Source organism: Perognathus longimembris, chromosome 1 (genome assembly GCF_023159225.1).
Source record: "Perognathus longimembris pacificus isolate PPM17 chromosome 1, ASM2315922v1, whole genome shotgun sequence".
Taxonomy (NCBI): domain Eukaryota; kingdom Metazoa; phylum Chordata; class Mammalia; order Rodentia; family Heteromyidae; genus Perognathus; species Perognathus longimembris.
Genome location: NC_063161.1, coordinates 31963688 through 31981515, shown reverse-complemented (window position 1 = coordinate 31981515; position 17828 = coordinate 31963688). Strand labels below are relative to the sequence as shown.

The 17828-nt window shown below is 36.2% G+C and overlaps 2 protein-coding genes across 11 annotated transcripts in view; both read right to left on the bottom strand.

Moving 5' to 3' along the window:
• Positions 1-1165: 1165 nt before the first annotated feature.
• On the bottom strand, positions 1166-3802 carry Bbs10 (Bardet-Biedl syndrome 10). Its single transcript, XM_048359262.1, has 2 exons — positions 3594-3802; positions 1166-3252 (listed from the first exon to the last, which is right to left on the bottom strand). The coding sequence occupies exons 1-2, from the start codon at positions 3776-3778 to the stop codon at positions 1335-1337; spliced, it is 2103 nt and encodes a 700-aa protein (XP_048215219.1). The 5' UTR covers positions 3779-3802; the 3' UTR covers positions 1166-1334.
• Positions 3803-8622: 4820 nt separating this feature from the next.
• Positions 8623-17828, bottom strand: part of Osbpl8 (oxysterol binding protein like 8) — a 131829-nt gene continuing 122623 nt past the window's right edge. For all 10 annotated transcript variants that reach the window (XM_048359190.1, XM_048359204.1, XM_048359206.1 and 7 more), the window contains 5 exons: positions 16953-17138; positions 16395-16482; positions 13930-14035; positions 11506-11608; positions 8623-9940 (listed from right to left, as the gene is read on the bottom strand). In XM_048359190.1, coding sequence (XP_048215147.1) covers positions 9808-9940; positions 11506-11608; positions 13930-14035; positions 16395-16482; positions 16953-17138 — 616 coding nt within the window. In that variant the 3' untranslated portion in view covers positions 8623-9807. The remainder of the gene's footprint in view (positions 9941-11505; positions 11609-13929; positions 14036-16394; positions 16483-16952; positions 17139-17828) is intronic.

Sequence of the window (17828 nt, the reverse complement as noted above, 5' to 3'; positions counted from 1 at the left end):
CACAGTATTACTTGCATTTTAAGGTCTTAAATAAAAAAACTATGCATTTCTAAATTGACATTAGAAATATGTCAAATTTTTGTTACTATTGAACAGGAACACTGGCAATGCCCTAGATACAAGAAAATATAAGTGCATAAAATATCAGGTGCATAGATTAGCTTTATAAAAATTTAGAAACTAGGGGGAGGAGGAGGGGGGAAATGAGGGAGGAGGTAACAAATTGTACAAGAAATGTACCCACTGCCTTATGTATGAAACTGTAACCCCTCTGTATATCACTTTGACAATAAATAATTATTCAGAAAAAATAGAAAATTAGAAGCCAGTGAAAAATGAGAAGTATGAATTTCACATCTTTTCTGATATTTAATTTTAATTATAGAAATTCACAAAGCATAGTGCTGTTTCTGAATATATGTGCATAAATGGTGAAAATCTACCCAAGTTTTTTCAAAGGAAATAGAAACAAACCAAGTAACATGTAAAAGTAAAAACTAATTTATGTACTCTAAAAGAAAATTAAGAATTACTGCTTCACAAATTATGAGCAGGGAAAATTACTTTTTTCTTGGAAAATTATTTTAAATGAGGTAAATAACATTTGCTTTACAATTAAAATGAGATGGGGGGCTGGGGATATGGCCTAGTGGCAAGAGTGCCACATGAGGCCCTGGGTTCAATTCCCCAGCACCACATATACAGAAAACGGCCAGAGGTGGCGCTGTGGCTCAAGTGGCAGAGTGTTAAGCGCCTTGAGCAAAAAGAAGCCAGGGACAGTGCTCAGGCCCTGAGTCCAAGCCCCAGGACTGGCCAAAAAAAAAAAAAAAAAAAAAACAGATTAAAATGAGATGGTCTTTTACAACTCACATCTGAATCTGAGATCTAATGACTGTGTGAACTACATACAAAAGTGGAGGTGAAAATGAAGTGAAAAAGGACACAGAAAAAAGCTGTAAGCATATACCATCTCTCACACACAGATTAACAGAGCTGAGACTCACAAAGGGGGGCAAGACACACATTTAGCCAAATGTAGCTTCCCCATTTGCTTTGTTTCATAAATAAGTTTTTTTTTTTTTGGCCAGTCCTGGGCCTTGGACTCAGGGCCTGAACACCATCCCTGGCTTCTTCCCGCTCAAGGCTAGCACTCTGCCACCTGAGCCATAAATAAGTTTAATATTGGTGTTTAAATGGTCGAGTATCCTTACAGTGGATCTACTATTTAAGTGGTATTATTTTACTAAGCAGACTAAACTGACTTCAGAATCAGGAGTCATATGCTTGCATTACTTTATGGGTTGAGCAGGAATAAAACAACACAACTTCATATGTTAAAGTTCATCTTCTGAATCTTGATCACAATTTCTCTGAGGTTGCCTCCTAACACTGATAATCAAATCAACTGTTAATATTTTTGCCAAACACTGAAGAACTGAAGTTAGTAACTGATATTTACCAGTTACTGATTCCAAACCATCCTGACTGCTTACCATGGGTTGATGGCTATGCAGTGCATGGATTGATCTCAAATATATTTGTGGAAAAGTGTTTTTTCCTTTCTTTGACTTATAAAGGATTTGAGGAATGCTTAAAAGTGCATTAGCTATTAATGTAGTAACTATGGTTTCTTCTGATTGCTGGCATTTGGCATACTTGAGAAGATAGTAATGTAACAAGATCTCAAAACTGCCACCTACTGGCAAAACACAACCTGCTGGCACAGATGAGGAATGGTAAGTCTTGGAAGTACACATATCCAGTGACTTGCATCTCAGTGGTAACATGTTCCTCTTTCCAGCAATTTCTGTGACCTGTAAATTTTCATATGAAATTTCGATTCCAGTGTTTTCTGTTGTAGATTTACCAGTGGAATTAGCTAATAGCTCACAGTCATCAATTATTTTGTTTTCTGGAGACAAATACCTCTGTGCTTCATTTGCTTGGAATGTGTTTGTTGGTGCCACTTTTGCCCCTAATTCTACAACATCTGAAGTTACCAAATTTGCACATACATTTTTGCTTGTTACTACTACGTCCTCATTTGATCTAAGTATTGAGTCATTGCCAATTTCTGATGACTGATTACTTTTTTGGCTATTTTTATAAGTAAGAGGATTTGATGTGCCATTTTGGTCACTGCCTTGTATTACATAATTTAGATCAAGTTCAATATATAACTGCCGAAGCATTTTAAGTGCTCCATGTAAAGCACTCTCATGTTGTTCAACAAGGCCCTGAACTGGTCCAGAAAGAACTATACTGTGTGGTACAAATGTACATGTGCTAATTAAGCCAAGATGAACATACCTTTTGGATCTAAGTATAAGCAGTTTACAAAATTTCACCAGAGCAGTGTTAGAAACTTCACATGGTGATGAGGTCTCTGGTAGTTCACATGGAGTAAGACCAATGATCCTCGTGATAAGAGATATTTCTTCTTCTGATAAACATTCCACTACTGATATGCCATTCAATCTTGCATAATAAATAACTAAATCTGGTTGCTTCACACTAGAGAGGAGCAATTTCACATTCTGATGATGTAACTGTGTCATTATTGCTTTTGTTCTTTCCATAATCCAAAACTGAGATGTCTGAAATTGTGCTTCTGAGTTTAACATAAACTCAGATCTAGACGTTGAAAAAAGAGGCTGGATAATTTCCTTTACTATAACCATTCTTATGTCACCATCTGCTGGGCAGTAAACAGAAAAATCTCTATGAAGCACGAGCCCATCAACGATTCTAGAGTCTGAAACAGGAAGGCCAGTGACACCAACATTCAATTCTATAAAACAGTCATCCATTAGTTCAAATACTTCAACCCCACTTTTATAAGTCATACATTTTAACAAGTAATCACACATCAATTGTGAAATAAATTTGTGATTATTTCTTCCCACTCTTCCACAAAAATATGATTCTAAGAGTAACTCTAAAGAGCCCACACACAAAGTTCTGTCTTTAGATGAAGAAAAAATGGACAGAAAATGTTTACTTAAACAGTGATCCATAGTATAGTCTAGTATTTGTGTCTGAAATGTTAGTAGAGTTTGCGAAATAAATTTCCACTGACAACAATTTTTCCAATGCCTTTCCAGAGTTTGCATATTTCCAATACTCAACGAATCCCTTTCTTTTCCTGTGATTGCATGAAGTCCTCTGAGTAAATGGCAAAGAAAAATAATAAATGTCTTAGCACCATCTCCTGTTCGTTTGAGATGACTGGAAACACATGCCACTATCATCCTGTACCAAAAAAAGAAAAAGAAAAAAAGTAAAAAGTAAAGCAACAGGTATTTTTGGAAAGGGATTAATACATTGGAATCAAGATAACACCATGTTCATCAGAGCTAAAGACAGATTTTTGTGCCAGTGATATCCATCCTTAGGTTTAGTTTTTCCTATAAGTCATACTGTTCTGTTTTCAAGGTTGTGGAATGGGGAAGAGGGGAGGGTCTTGGGAGGTGGTAAGATGTGAGGACCAGGGCAGGACTCCAGGCCAGAAGGCCCCGTGTGAGGTTGCGCCGCGAGGCTCGAGAGGGCATCCACCCGGCCCGGCCAGGCACGCGAGGGTGGCGCGCAGGTACCTGGCTATGGGATGCTCTAAGTGTAGCGCCGCCAAGAGGCGGCCTCCATCCCGGCTGAGCAGCACCTCGCCCGTGGGCTTCGTACACAAAACCTGCCGCCCATCTGGTCCCAGGCAGCGGCTCACGATGCTCTCCAGCGCCTCAGCCACCCGCAAGGCCGTCCTCACGGATGCCGGGGCAGCCATGGAACTTGGGCTTCGAAGCCGTTCCCTCCCGCGTCCCACAGATTTGATGTCAAGACAGCCCGAAGGGGGCGGGGCGAAACGAAACCGGATCCGGAAAACCAGCTGTCAAACCCGGAAGCCAGGGCGGGGCGGCGCGGCCTCTAGGGGTGGGCAGCCTATCCGCTGGTTGGCTGGAAAGCTGGGCGGGGAAGAGCTGTCACTCGTGAAGACAAGGGCGGGAAGGTGGAGGGGGGAGGGGGGGAAGAAAAGCAGGATTCGCCTGAAGCGGAAACCCGGAGTCCGAGGTGCACGCACTCCCCGCAGGTGGCCTCAGTTCCCCCAGAGCCCGCCTTCCAGCCCCGGCCCCGGGGCTCTTGCACCGGCAGAAGGAGGAGGGGGACGGGCAGGAGGGGAGGGAGGGGCCCCGCCCCCCAGAAGCCGCTGATTCAGCCTGAGCTCTTGCTGTGCTGGTGGCCGATTTGATGGTGAAACGATGTGATGGGTCGCGGCCAATGAGATTCAAGTTTTAGGAAGGTTTCCACGCCTTCCTTGTGCTCCCAGGGCACAATGAAATCTCAGACACTGCAATTTATTAAGCATTCCTTTAACAGAAATGCTTCTATGTAAGGACTCAGATCTATCAGTCACGTGGAGGATCAGTGGTGTGCTTTAATGTGTACTGGTCTATTTTACTAGATCTAGTCCAAAGACAGTGAAATACTATTTCATGAGTCAGGCATTTATGAAACGGCAAAATCGCGCTGTCATTCTGGGCCTTGTGCTCTAGCTGCTTGACTGTTTGCACTCAAAGCGAGCATCCTACCATTTGAACGACACCACTTCTACTAATTTACCTGCCCCATTCGTAAGGAAATGGAAGGACTTGGAAAAAATTATACTAAGTGAAGTGAGCCAGACCCAAAGAAAAATGGACTCTATGGTCTCCCTCATAGGGAATAATTAGCACAGGTTTAGGCTAGTCACAGCAGAGGATCACAAGAGCCCAATAGCTATACCCTTATGAACACATAAGATGATGCTAAGTGAAATGAACTCCATGTTATGGAAACGATTGTTATATCACTGTTGTAACTACTTTCAATGTGCTATGTGTAACCATAGCTTCTATTATAGATGATCTTCTTGTATCACCTTCCTGTGGTTGTACCTGCACTATCTCTGTATCTTATCTGAGTACATTGGAAACCGTGTATACTGGTATTAGAACTAGGAAACTGAAAGGGAATACCAAAATTGAGAGAGACAGGGGAAAAAGACAAACGACTACAAAAGCAATACTTGGAAAACTGTTTGGTGTAAATGAACTGAACAACTCATGGGGGGGAGGGAAAGGGGGAGGAGAGAGGGGGGGAATGAGGGAGGAGGTAACAAACAGTACAAGAAATGTATCCAATGTCTAAAGTATGAAACTGTAACCTCTTTGTACATCAGTTTGACAATAAAAATTTAAAAAAAAAAAAGAAGCATCTTTTCAGTTTGTCTCCTGAGCTGGCTTCAGTGCAATTCTCAGATCTCAGCCTCCTGACTTACTACAAAAGGCCTGAGCCACAGGCTTGTGCTATTCTTAATTATATAGTTTTGGTAGTCATTTACATTCTCTGAACCTCAGATTCTTAATACATAAAATCTACACAATTTCCATTTATCTTAAAATTGTTAGGAAGAGTCAACAGTAATATAAAGTACCAAGTTAAGCATGCACTAGAAATTGTATTAAATCTCAAGCCTTCCTCATACTTTTTAACTACCCCACAAAAGAGTCGTTTGATTGGTTTGCAGTTTTTAAAAATTTTATTTAGAATGCCTACTTGTAGAAGTTAACAGTTTTTACAGATCATTAGAAAAATTCAATTCTTTTTCTCTCTGCAAACATTTTGTAACAGGTTAGGAATAATAGATAAGAAATGTAATACATTACAAAACAGTAGCCTGTAACTATCTGTACATTTACTATGCACCTTAAGGAAAAGAATTTGACAGTGTGCTATACTACATTGCTGTAGATAACATACCTTTAATTCTATCATACAAAACTGACCAGTGGTAGTGCTTGGATTTGTAAATGACCATTAAATGGGGTATATTTAGCATGCTAAAACATGAAAAAAATTCAACCCAAGTTCTGTGGCTCATCATTCAACTGTTTCATGGCAATTTTCCTTCAATTTTTAACATAATACTAAAATAATTTTACATGATAAACGCAGAAACAAAATTTTCTAAATATTTTAGACTATTCACATTCATTTTGTCATGGGTTTCTTGTGGCTCTTCTAAATATGTTAGTCATACTAAAAAGACACTGGTCCTATACAATTTTAACAGTCCATTTTCAATTAAAAACTAACAAAAATAGTATGTTAAGAGTAACAAAAAGGAAATTAAGTACATTAAACTCAGGATATGTAGAAGAAAACAAAACCAAATTACATAATAGCGGCAGGTTATACATTTTAAAGAATCTCTTTTTACATTTAGTCAAATAATATAAAAATTGAAATGTAAACTTATGGGTTTATGTGGGGTTCCCCTCATTGAATCAAATTGTAAAATTTTATATAAATACTAACATTTTTCTTTACATTTTACATAATTCAACATAATCTCCATTCTCATATATTGACTCATCAATAATGCCATTATAGCTGTAGGTTTAAGCAAAAATCTCCAAACTATTGATTACTCACTAGAAATGCTGAACACATGAAGAAAAATCAAATTCTATACATTTGTTTTCTTAAATTTGATGAAGATATTCTTCAAAAAGTTAAAACTGCCTTCCACAGAATTCTGTGTATATGGCACACAAAGACATCCAAAACAGTGTGAATTCCATCAAAAAGGCACTGTTTACAATACTCAGAATAGTCTGACAAGTCTACTTCAATGATGTCTAAGAATATGAATATATTTGAAATAGGTAAATAGACAAACCCTTAAAAAAGTAAAGCACTGCTATTTAAATATATTCTACTATATAAAAGGAAATAAAGTGACACAAATAAATGACCCTTTTATGACAAATAAGCCTATAAATACTTTGAACATATTACAATTCTGTAACACAAAAATGACAAAAATATTTTCTTAAAGGCACAAAAGCATGAATATTAAGTGAGAGTTGTAATTTACAAGGCCAACTTTTCAATGGAATGCAATTATCAACTGAGCTGTAACAAAGATTACACTGTACCTTCATAAGGGATACAAAAAGTAGATATGAAATACAAATAAAATATATATTGCTGTAACTTTAAACATTCCATGTGCCTTTTTAAAATCTTTTTGCTAGCCAACAATGTCTCACTAAAAGTGAGATAACTGAAGACTTAGTACATTTCACAACTAAAACAAAAGTGCATGTGTGATCAATTATTACTCATAAATTTTCATGTGAGAAAACATTTTCCATAAAAAAAAAAACTGGTCTTAAGGTCATAAATCTTGGAAACCATCATGAAGCTTTTGGACAGTTGGGAATTGTGAATCACATTAAAAATCCATGTATAGAGGAATATTAATCTCAGATAAAGAACATTCAAAGTCAATTACATATTATGGCTAACTACAAAGATAATTGTGTGTTTTCATGGGTTCACATAATAAGCCCTAGTATAAGTACTGATCTGGAATTAAACCACCAATTCCTGAGTTTTGTGTTCTGCCCACAGAAATGAACCCATACGACTAAAAGCATATGGAAACTATTCAATGAGACATATGCTTTTAGTGTATAAGCAACAGTCATGAATAACCCTGCCCTTCAGTTTTTGACTCCTTGGGTAAGAATCTACAATGTTTTCCTTAAAAACAAATTCAAAAATAAAATAATTTGCCAGTCTTAGAAAACATCTGTTGCAAATAAAACAATATTTAGATCAAATGGAAAAGTAACATACGGGTAAGACTAAAACCCTAAGACAGGTCATCAATAAAAAATTTTAAGTTCTCAGGGCTTAATGATGAAATAACTTTTATGATTAGCCAACCATGTTACATATAGTATAAGTTAATACTAATTTAAATCATATAAAGATCAAATTGTACAATATTTACAAAATATCACATGTCAATGAATAGGCAGTTGAGCATATAATGTTGGTAACAGAATGCAATTATAAAATATATACTGAAAAATATGAAATATAATCCCACACCCACCTGTTCTAAGACTTAATGAAAATACTGGATTCACATACACCTTAGTTATGCTGGTACATGTAAAAAGTTTTTATGTGTACATATGGAGTGCAGTACTGTTTTGGCAATACTGCATGGGATGTGGCTCTTCATAGATACCGAAGGGAACTTAGTTCTACTTGTTAGAAAAAAATCAGGTTATCAGTTTTCATAAATTAGCAATTATCCCTTGATATTATGTAATATTACATTTGTCACAGCACAAAGAGTTGATTGTAATTTTATTTGTGTCTCACAGTCTCTTCTTAGTCAAAGGCAGATATATAGTCAGAGCAATTATTCTCTCTGATCCACATTTTCATGTAAAAAAGCAGTCAAAAATCTATATTTTCTAAAGTATATTTACTTTAAAAAAAGAAGGCTATATGTAAAAACACGAAATCAAAATAGTAAGTTAAAGGGGCTGGGGATATAGCCTAGTGGCAAGAGTGCCTGCCTCGGATACACGAGGCCCTAGGTTCGATTCCCCAGCACCACATATACAGAAAACGGCCAGAAGCGGCGCTGTGGCTCAAGTGGCAGAGTGCTAGCCTTGAGCGGGAAGAAGCCAGGGACAGTGCTCAGGCCCTGAGTCCAAGGCCCAGGACTGGCCCAAAAAAAAAAAAAAAAAAAAAAAAAAATAGTAAGTTAAAGACATAGGCAAAAAAGAAATAAAAATATGCCTGGCAAAATGTATCTTACAGAACTGTGGTTTTGCTACAAGATGAAAGTTACTCAGAAAAGAGGGGCATAATCATTAACTTCAGAATGCAATACTTTTAAATGCTCAACTACTGCACATTTTAAGGGAACCAATTTTAATGTACACATATAAAGGCTATCCCATAGTGTCCTTTTTTATTGCCGTTCTCTTTTTGGTTTACGAAGTAAAATATTTGTTATAATATTTTCTATTCTACTTATTCATTGAACACACTAAGGTTCAAATGAACCCTAAAACGTTTTTCAAAAGAAAAAACATGGACTTTAACTATTTCATATGCCTTATAAAACACTTTTTATAATTTTGCCTATTAACATGGACCAGCTAGCTTAAAAAAAAAAAGAAAAAAGGACAGCAACTAATTTTGATCACACTTTTCAGCAAGTGCATATGGTGGTGTTACAACTAATACATCCATGTAGTTGCATACCAGTTTTTTATATTGATACACACATTAAGTACATATATACTTATATTTAGAAATATTAAATTCTATGGGTTAAAAACCATTTGTAAACTTTTAAAAACTTTGCCATGTCTTTTTTAAGATACTAATTTTGACCTTTTGTACTTTTTATTTCTTAGTATTTCTAAGAACACAATTGACCTGGGTACTTTGGAAATGATTTTTAACAGTATAGTATATTGAAGTATTTACAATAGGTCTATTATCCAATCATTTCCAAGTCTTTAATTCCTTGATAATAGTTTTGTGCCTAAGAAAATAGACTACTGTACGTACATACATTAATAAGATCAATAGCATTTTCGTTATAAACAATAGTTGCAGTACATTTCAGAACATTCTACAGAACACAGACTAATGTCTGGTAAGAGTATGTAAGAGATAGCTATGTATACATGTGGATTTATAATAATCACATGTAGATATATTCTCACAAAAGCTAGAAATATCCTGGTTCTAACACATAGTTCACATTAATAGACAAATAGGATAGCTCTCATTTTAAGGATAAAAGATATGAAAGTACAAACATCTACATTTATCTCCTGTATGTTTTGTTTTAGAACTTTCTGATGTTTTAACAAAAACCAAATCAACTTGAACATTGGTCCCACGTCAAAGCTGATTTTTCTAGTTCACTGATTCAACTGTAAAGAACTTCTACTTAAACAGGAAGTTTATTAGGACTTGAAGCAAAATCAGGAGTAAAATGAGGAAGTAGTCTTTCTGTTGCAGAAAACAATCCGTGGCAGGTGTGCTTGGAATTAAATGATTTCGAAGAGCCATAATGTTTCTACAAAAATACACAATGGTTATATTAATTTTCTAGAAATGTTAGCACAAAATTCACAATTTGATATCGCATGGTCAGAAAGCCCTGAACTGCATCATTTAAATAACCTGTTGAATTACCCCCAGAACAAGGATATGATGATGCCACATGAAGCCTTCATTAGGCTTCATATCAAACAGTTTGTTGTAGAAATATATTTCCTTCTGTTACAGCAGTTGTTTTAAAACAAACATTTCCTTTTTAGTTGGTTAAGTAAGGTTCCTTTATCTATACTTAGGAGATAAGAGTAGGAGCAGAAGAAAATCCTAAATTCCCTGGGGTGGGGGACACTAAATTTCATAAAATTCAGAAATTACCAAAGTGATGAATATTATATAAGCTTTTCATATGCTAATCCAAAAAAATATTGACTTAGTCACAAACTGTGCTTAAAATATCTTCATGCCCCTTTAAGTACTTCAGGCTAAAAACAGCTAAAACAGGCTAAAAACCATTTGTTTTCTGGACTTGCACTATGGAAGTGTTTTACCAGTATAAAGATATGGAAAGACGGTAAATCAATCAAGTAGGTTAATTTATGCATTTCATTATAAATTAAAAAGCAAACATACTGTAGGATGTATTAAAGGAAATAACAGTTCAGTGACATCTTTGGAATAGAGTGAGTGCTCAAAAGAAAGATGTAAAGCTGAGTGGAGTGAATAATTAGCTCTAAAGGGTAGGGTGAGTGATTAGAAATTAATTTAATTCTGAGGATAGACTCAATAAATGAGAAGAAAGACAGTATAAGAAACATTCAGTGAGGGAATAGGTCCAAATATGAGAGATCACAGTATACTCTGGGACATGTGAGAAGTTTCATAGGGTGAAGGCATTGGGCAGGTATATGGACTAGCAAGTGAAGAGACTGTAGATTAAAAAGAAAAATCCAAACACTGTAGATGTAAACCAATGTTTAATTGTCCAAAACATATCTAATGTCAAGTGCTGAATACATAAAACAGGTGGGCGAATATTTTCAACATTTAAAAGAGGCAATCAAACTGAACTCAAGCTAACTTTAGCAATGGAATAGGATCAGGATTCTCTCTCTCCCAAGGAAATTCTTTAAGTGTTAATAATATTTAGTTGCTGGATTTTGGTGTAGTGTGCTACAGATGATACTGGGATTGCAAGAAGAACACTCAAAAATCATTGGGCATGACTATTTACCTATTGCTTTGACAGTATTTCAATGTCAACAATGAGCAAATTAAATATTAGCCATACACAATGGGGACTTTCAAACCAAGCCTTTGTTAACTTTCTCAGAAATGGTCCCATCTGCACACTCAATTCTAGTTTGCAATCCTAGCAGTAAATTAAAGTGGTTCCAGTTCTGCTTTTGAAGAGAACCCCACCCCCCCACCATTTCATCAAGTATCTTAGTACTAGAGGAACACCAAAAAGTTACATACATCAGATAATAGAAGCTAGGGTTCTAGTTTTATTTAGAAATGTTATAACTATACATCAAATTTTCTACATAAACTCTTTACTATTCACTCACTGTCAGTATATATTACCTTTTGATATCTTCCTGTGTTTGTTTTATAGATTCGATGGAACTTTGAATGTCTCCCAGTTCAATCCCTTTCTTTCTTCGTGTACTTGGTTTTACGGACTGAGCTACAAGATGTTTAGAATTAAGTTGTAATCATAAACAGTCTAGAATTAAATTTAATTAATTCTTGTGTAATAAAACTTTTCCTAGACATTAGTCTTGTGGCTAGATATTAGCATAAAACGAATACTCAGGTTTTGAGTCTCAACCATATCACTTCAAAACACTATGGATGCCAGGTGCCTGTGGCTCATCCCTATAATTCTAGTTAGTCAGGAGGCTAAGATGTGAAGACTGAAGTTTGAAGCCAGCCTAGGCCAGAAAGTCCAGGAGACTCACTAAAAAGTTGGAAGTGGAGCTGTGGCTCAGGAGGTAGAGTGCTAGCCTGGAGCTAAGAAGTTCAGGGACAGCACCCAGGTCCTGAGCTCAAGCCCTAGGACTGGCACAATAAGGTAACGACAACCAAACACCATGGACATAAAGTAGTCATAACCCTTTTTTTTTTTTTTTTGCCATTCCTGAGGCTTGAACTCAGGGCCTGAGCAAAGTCTCTGAGCTTCTTTTGCTCAAGGCTACCACTCTATTATTTGAGCCACAGTGCTACTTCTGGCTTTTTTCTATATATGTGGGGCTGAGGAATTGAACCCAGTGCTTCACGTATATGAGGTAAGCACTCTACCACTAGGCCATATTCCCAGTCCTTCATAAACTACTTTTGGGTGATATAAATATATATATATATATATATAAATATATATATATATTTTTATTTTGAAATTGGGCAATTGAAATGGGCAAAAATAATTCAGTTAAAGTATGTATTAATTTGAGGAAGGTATTATTTTTCTCTGTCTCTAGATCTAGAGAAGTCAGCTTTATTAAATACCATTTAAATTTATTAGTTGTAAATATTCATTCTGTTACTCAAACGTTAAACCTCTGCAATCAGTTTTGATTCTTCTGCACATTTTTATTGCCAAGCAGCAAGTTGTATAGACTTTTTCCCCCCATATTCATTCTTTCATTACATTCCTTTATTTTTGTTCAGATGTTATTTAACCTCTAGGTCTCAGCTTCCTCTTCCCTCCCTCTCACCTCTCTTGTTGTTAAACTGGGATTTGAACTCAGGGCCTTAAACCATAGTCCTTCCATTTTCAGCCTTGCAAGTACCTAGGATTATAAGTGTGAGCTACGGCACTGGGCTAGCTGTCTCATTAAAAAAAAAAAAATCCAAGTTTGACATGATTGTTTTAAGGTATCTTTAACAGTCTTAACATATGTTTATCAATAAATAATAAAAACTATAGCTAATACTACCTTTTAGCATAGTGGAGTCATATGACTTGCTTATAAACCTCCATTCATTGAATTCCTAAAATCTAGTATGTTGCACCTCCTAATCACATCTCAACTAGATTGCTATAATCCACTAGAAATTCTAATTCATCAGGGTTCTTGTAAGAACCATCTTTTAAATTGAATTGAGCTGGGCTAGGGATATGGCCTAGTGGCAAGAGTGCTTGCCTCGTAAATTGAATTGAGCTTCCTTTCCTTTAAATTCTTTATCATATATCTAATTCCCTTATATTTACTGTTTAGGTGAAATTAGAATCCCCAGTTAAGTGGAAACTCATCAGATGCTATGGCTTAAAAAGTTTATTTTCCCATAATGTCTAAGATATTAATTTGGTCTTTTCTTAATCATATCTGTGTGTTTTAAAACAGTTCATATATTATGTGGCTCAAACAAAAATGTCCCATTATATAATCTCATAAGTTATATATTAGCTATAATTTTATAGCAGCTATATTTTTTCTGTCTGTGCTTTTAAAAAACCAATTTTTTTTTTTTTTTGGCCAGTCCTGGGGCTTGGACTCAGGGCCTGAGCACTGTCCCTGGCTTCTTCCCGCTCAAGGCTAGCCCTCTGCCACTTGAGCCACAGCGCCGCTTCTGGCCGTTTTCTGTATATGTGGTGCTGGGGAATCGAACCTAGGGCCTCGTGTATCCGAGGCAGGCACTCTTGCCACTAGGCTATATCCCCAGCCCAAAACCAATTTATTTTAAAAATAAAATATTTCTTGAAGCATGGTACTGAGCTCACAGCTCACAAATGCTTTCTGAATTCCATCTGGAGAGCTACCAACCTTTTCTTTAAGGCATAAGAGGTACTATTAAAGTATTTTTATTTGTACATCTCTCCTTTGGATTTTCATACTTTTTCCTTATAATGTGCTCTGACAACTTATGTATAACCCGATAAAGCTCTGAAACCCAATCCTACCTCCACTCAAACTCTTACATTATCTCCTTATGTTACTTTGAAAAATCACTTATATACATTAAACTAGACCCTTATGGTGAATAGTTTACAATATATAGTTTTACTTTCACTTCCAGATGAGTCCTGGATATCAGGTTCTGGGGAGGAATAGCCTTTTGCCACTTTCTTGTGTTGCCTGGTTGGCTTATGTTTCATTTTGGGGACACTGACCTGTAAAACAAAATCACACTCCTTTGTGAGTTTGCATGGAAATTTGTAATTAAAAGAACATTGTTATACAATTTTCAAAACTATTCAGGGGGATGGCATTCAGGAATAGGGCAAAGAAAAAAAAGTCTAGTGAAATGTATTGTAAATGATCTTATTTGATTGTCACAGAAAAAAAATTGGCAAAATACATAATAAGTAATTCCCTTTCACTTCTAGCAATCTAATGTTTCATTCACTAAAATACTGTTTTTAGTTTGTATATTCATCGAATGGTGCTGTTTGGGTTTTTGTTTTTTGCCTTTTTACTCCCATGGCTATGGAGTCTCACAACTTTTCTTTCTTTTTTTGTTGTTTGTTTTTTCATTTGTGGGGCTTGAACTCAGGGCTAGGGTACTGTCCCTGAGCTTTTTTTCTCTCAAGGCTAGCACTTCATCATTTTGAGCTATAGCTCCTCTTCTGGTTTTCTGGTGATTAATTGGACTTTCCTGCCCAGACTAGGTTAGAACTATGATCCTCAGATCTCAGCATCCTGAGTAGCTAGAGTTATAGGTATGAGCCACCAGCCCGTGGGCACGAGCCACCAGCAACAGGCTTGTCTCCAAACTTTTCTTCCTGAGCTGGCTTAGATTCACCCTTCTGCTCAGGATCTCAGCCTCCTGAGTAACTAGGATTATAGGTGTGAGACACCAGTGCCTGGCTCAATAAGCACAAGTGGTAGGGCCTTGAGCAAGAAAACTAAGGCATGAGGAACTGAGTTCAAGCCTGGTACCAGTCAGTGTGTGCATGCATGAGCACACACACAGGCACACAAAAAGTCACACTTATTTTGTTACCAATGTTAGGAACATTGGATGGAAGAAAACACTGGATTATGTTATGTTTCTAGTAGAACTTAAGGTGATTTATGCTTTAATAATATCCAGATAATATAGAAAGCAACTTAATGGTAAACAGAAATGAAATTTTTGTAGAGCATAAACTTACTGAAAACATTAATATGCATGCACAAGATTCAAAAGTATATCAAACTGGGGCTGGGAATATGGCCTAGTGGTAAGAGCGCTTGTCTCGTATACATGAGGCCCTGGGTTCGATTCCTCAGCACCACATATATAGAAAAGGCCAGAAGTGGCACTGTGGCTCAAGTGGCAGAGTGCTAGCCTTGAGCAAAAAGAAGCCAGGGACAGTGCGCAGGCCCTGAGTCCAAGCCCCAGGACTTCCCCCCCACCCCCCAAAAAAAAGTATATCAAACCAACTAGCACTACATTTTCCTTGCATGAGTAAAGTTTAAATTTTATCATACTTTGGTCTAAATGCAAGAGAAGAAATGAGAACCGGAAAGGCAAGGTAACATAGGTGTGTAGAGACATAGGAAACTAGTAGTCACAAGTCTCTAACTCTGTTTCTTACCTGTCCACCATTCTAACAGAATTATTACTACTTATTCCTTGGAATACTGAAGAATTATTCATTTCTCCATATCATCATCAACACCTTTTCTTTTCCATATTTTAAATTATAACCTTTGTGTTAAATAAGACCTAACTGTGATTTTGGTTTGTGCTTTTTTTTAATTAAACTTTTTTCTTTAGGTTTGTACTTTCCTCAGGATTAATAATGTTATACATCTTACTATGTGTTTTTTGGGCCAACTGTGTATTTTCTTTGGAGAAAAGTCTGATCAAGTCCTTTGACCATTTTCCCTCTGGGCTGACATTTGTGTTCATTCAGTTTGGACTCTATGTATTTGGGATATTGGAACTTTATTAAACAGATGTGTAGCAAATATTTTCTCTTATTCTATAGGTTGTCTCTTATTTCTAGAGGAATTTTTTCATCTGCTACCATGATGAATTTTCAGCTCTACAATTTGTTTGGTTCTTTCTTTTGTATAGCCTCTTCTATTAGCAAAATTGAATTCCTCATATAAGTCCTTTAGGTAGTAAGTAGCCTATCACGTTAGAACAGACATGCACAATTTGTGCATATGGTCTGCTTTGGTCCCTTGCATACCAAGGATTCCAATGGAATGGAAGTCTAGAAGACTGTTGGGGAGAGGGTCTGGCAAGGGTAATAAAAGACTGCAGAGCTTTTCTACTACTTTTTTTTTCTTTCTTTCTGATCCAGCATTCCCTTGGTTGATGTAAATATCTGACTATTTTCCAGAATTCTGGAAACCTTTGTTTAGATAGCATTTGTCTTTTTGATATTCTCTGGGGACATAAGAGCTTAAAGCATTAACTCAGTTTAACTAAAATGTTTAAATTCAGAAACCAAATTTGAAATGTAGACAGCCATAGACAAAAAATGTATGCCTAGCAGATGTAATTTTTGGTTTGTCCTCTTTTTAATTACGTACCATTGGAGTGCGATGTTTAACTTTAGTCTGGATAACACCATCTTTTTCGAACTGTATCATATCATTAAGTGGGTCCCAAGGTCGAGTACTAAATAAATGGAAAAAATAGTTTAATGGTCAAGCAAAGATTTAAAAAAACTTGTATTCTATGATTAGATTTTTATTAATAATTATAAACATAGTCCTAATATCAAGATTGGACTATAATCCAAACTTCTGATCATTAGCTCTACTCTCATGGAGTTAAATTTATAATGACTGCAATAGAAAGTTCAGAATTTCACATCAATCTATATAGCAACTAACAAAAATATTTTAAGGGGCTTGGAATGTGGCTTAGTGGTAGAGTGCTTGCCTAGCATGCATGAAGCCCTGGGTTCAATTCCTCAGTTCCACATGAACAGAAAAAGCTGGAAGTGGCACGGTGGCTCAAGTGGTAGAGCACTGGCCTTGAGCAAAAGAAGCTCAGGGACAGAGCAAAGGCCCTGAGTTCAAGCCCAGGACTAGCAAAAAATGAAGGTAAACATATTGTATTTAAAATAAATTCATTTTACTTACTCTGCAAACCTATAATGCCATTCTCCTGTGAGTGCATCAAGTTCAAATAACTTGCAAGTCCATTCTTCATTTTTTGTTTTCCGATCTCTGGCAGCTTGCCTTTGAGCTTCTTCTAAAACACACTTTTCTTGAGTAGCTTCTGTTTGATCTTTGGCATTTATGGCTCGTGTTACTCGTTGCCAGAGTCTAACATATGTGCAAAATAGTATTAAAAAAACAACAGAAAACCAAATCTAAATAGAATCCCATCGAGAGAAAATGACACTCATGTGGATCTTCTGGCTTTGACACAGCTTATAGTCATATGCTGAGAAATTAGTCAACATATGAAAATCCAGTATCTTGAGTAGAGAGACACCTCTTGTAAGTGAATAATAATTTGTTCTTGGCAAGAAAAAATTATTACATGAGTTCTTAAACATATGGTAGTGAGTGGTGCTGAATAAAGACAAGGGAAATGTAGTGAAGGTAGGGCTCAAGAGAATCTATATTTTAGCAAGCTCCCCAGACAATTCTTATATATACTGTTTAAGACTCACTGGCTTCAGGAAGATCTACTAGCAAGGTGTAGTGCTTCTCAACCTTGGATGCTTGTAAACTATCAGAGAACTTTCAAAATCAGAATCTCTAGGAGTGGGATCAAGTATTTATGTTTTTAATGCTTCCAAGAGTATTTTTATGTTTTAACAGTGATTTAACAAAAGACTTTGAGGAAAATAATTTAGAAAAATTATTTTCTCTATTAAAATTTGTTTTTTCATCAGTTCAATGAAAACACATACATTTATTTATTAGTGATCAGAGAGGATAATATGTTGAAAAAAAAAAGAACAGAACCGTAGGCAGATTTGGGCTGAGTTTTAGGTCTGTTATACT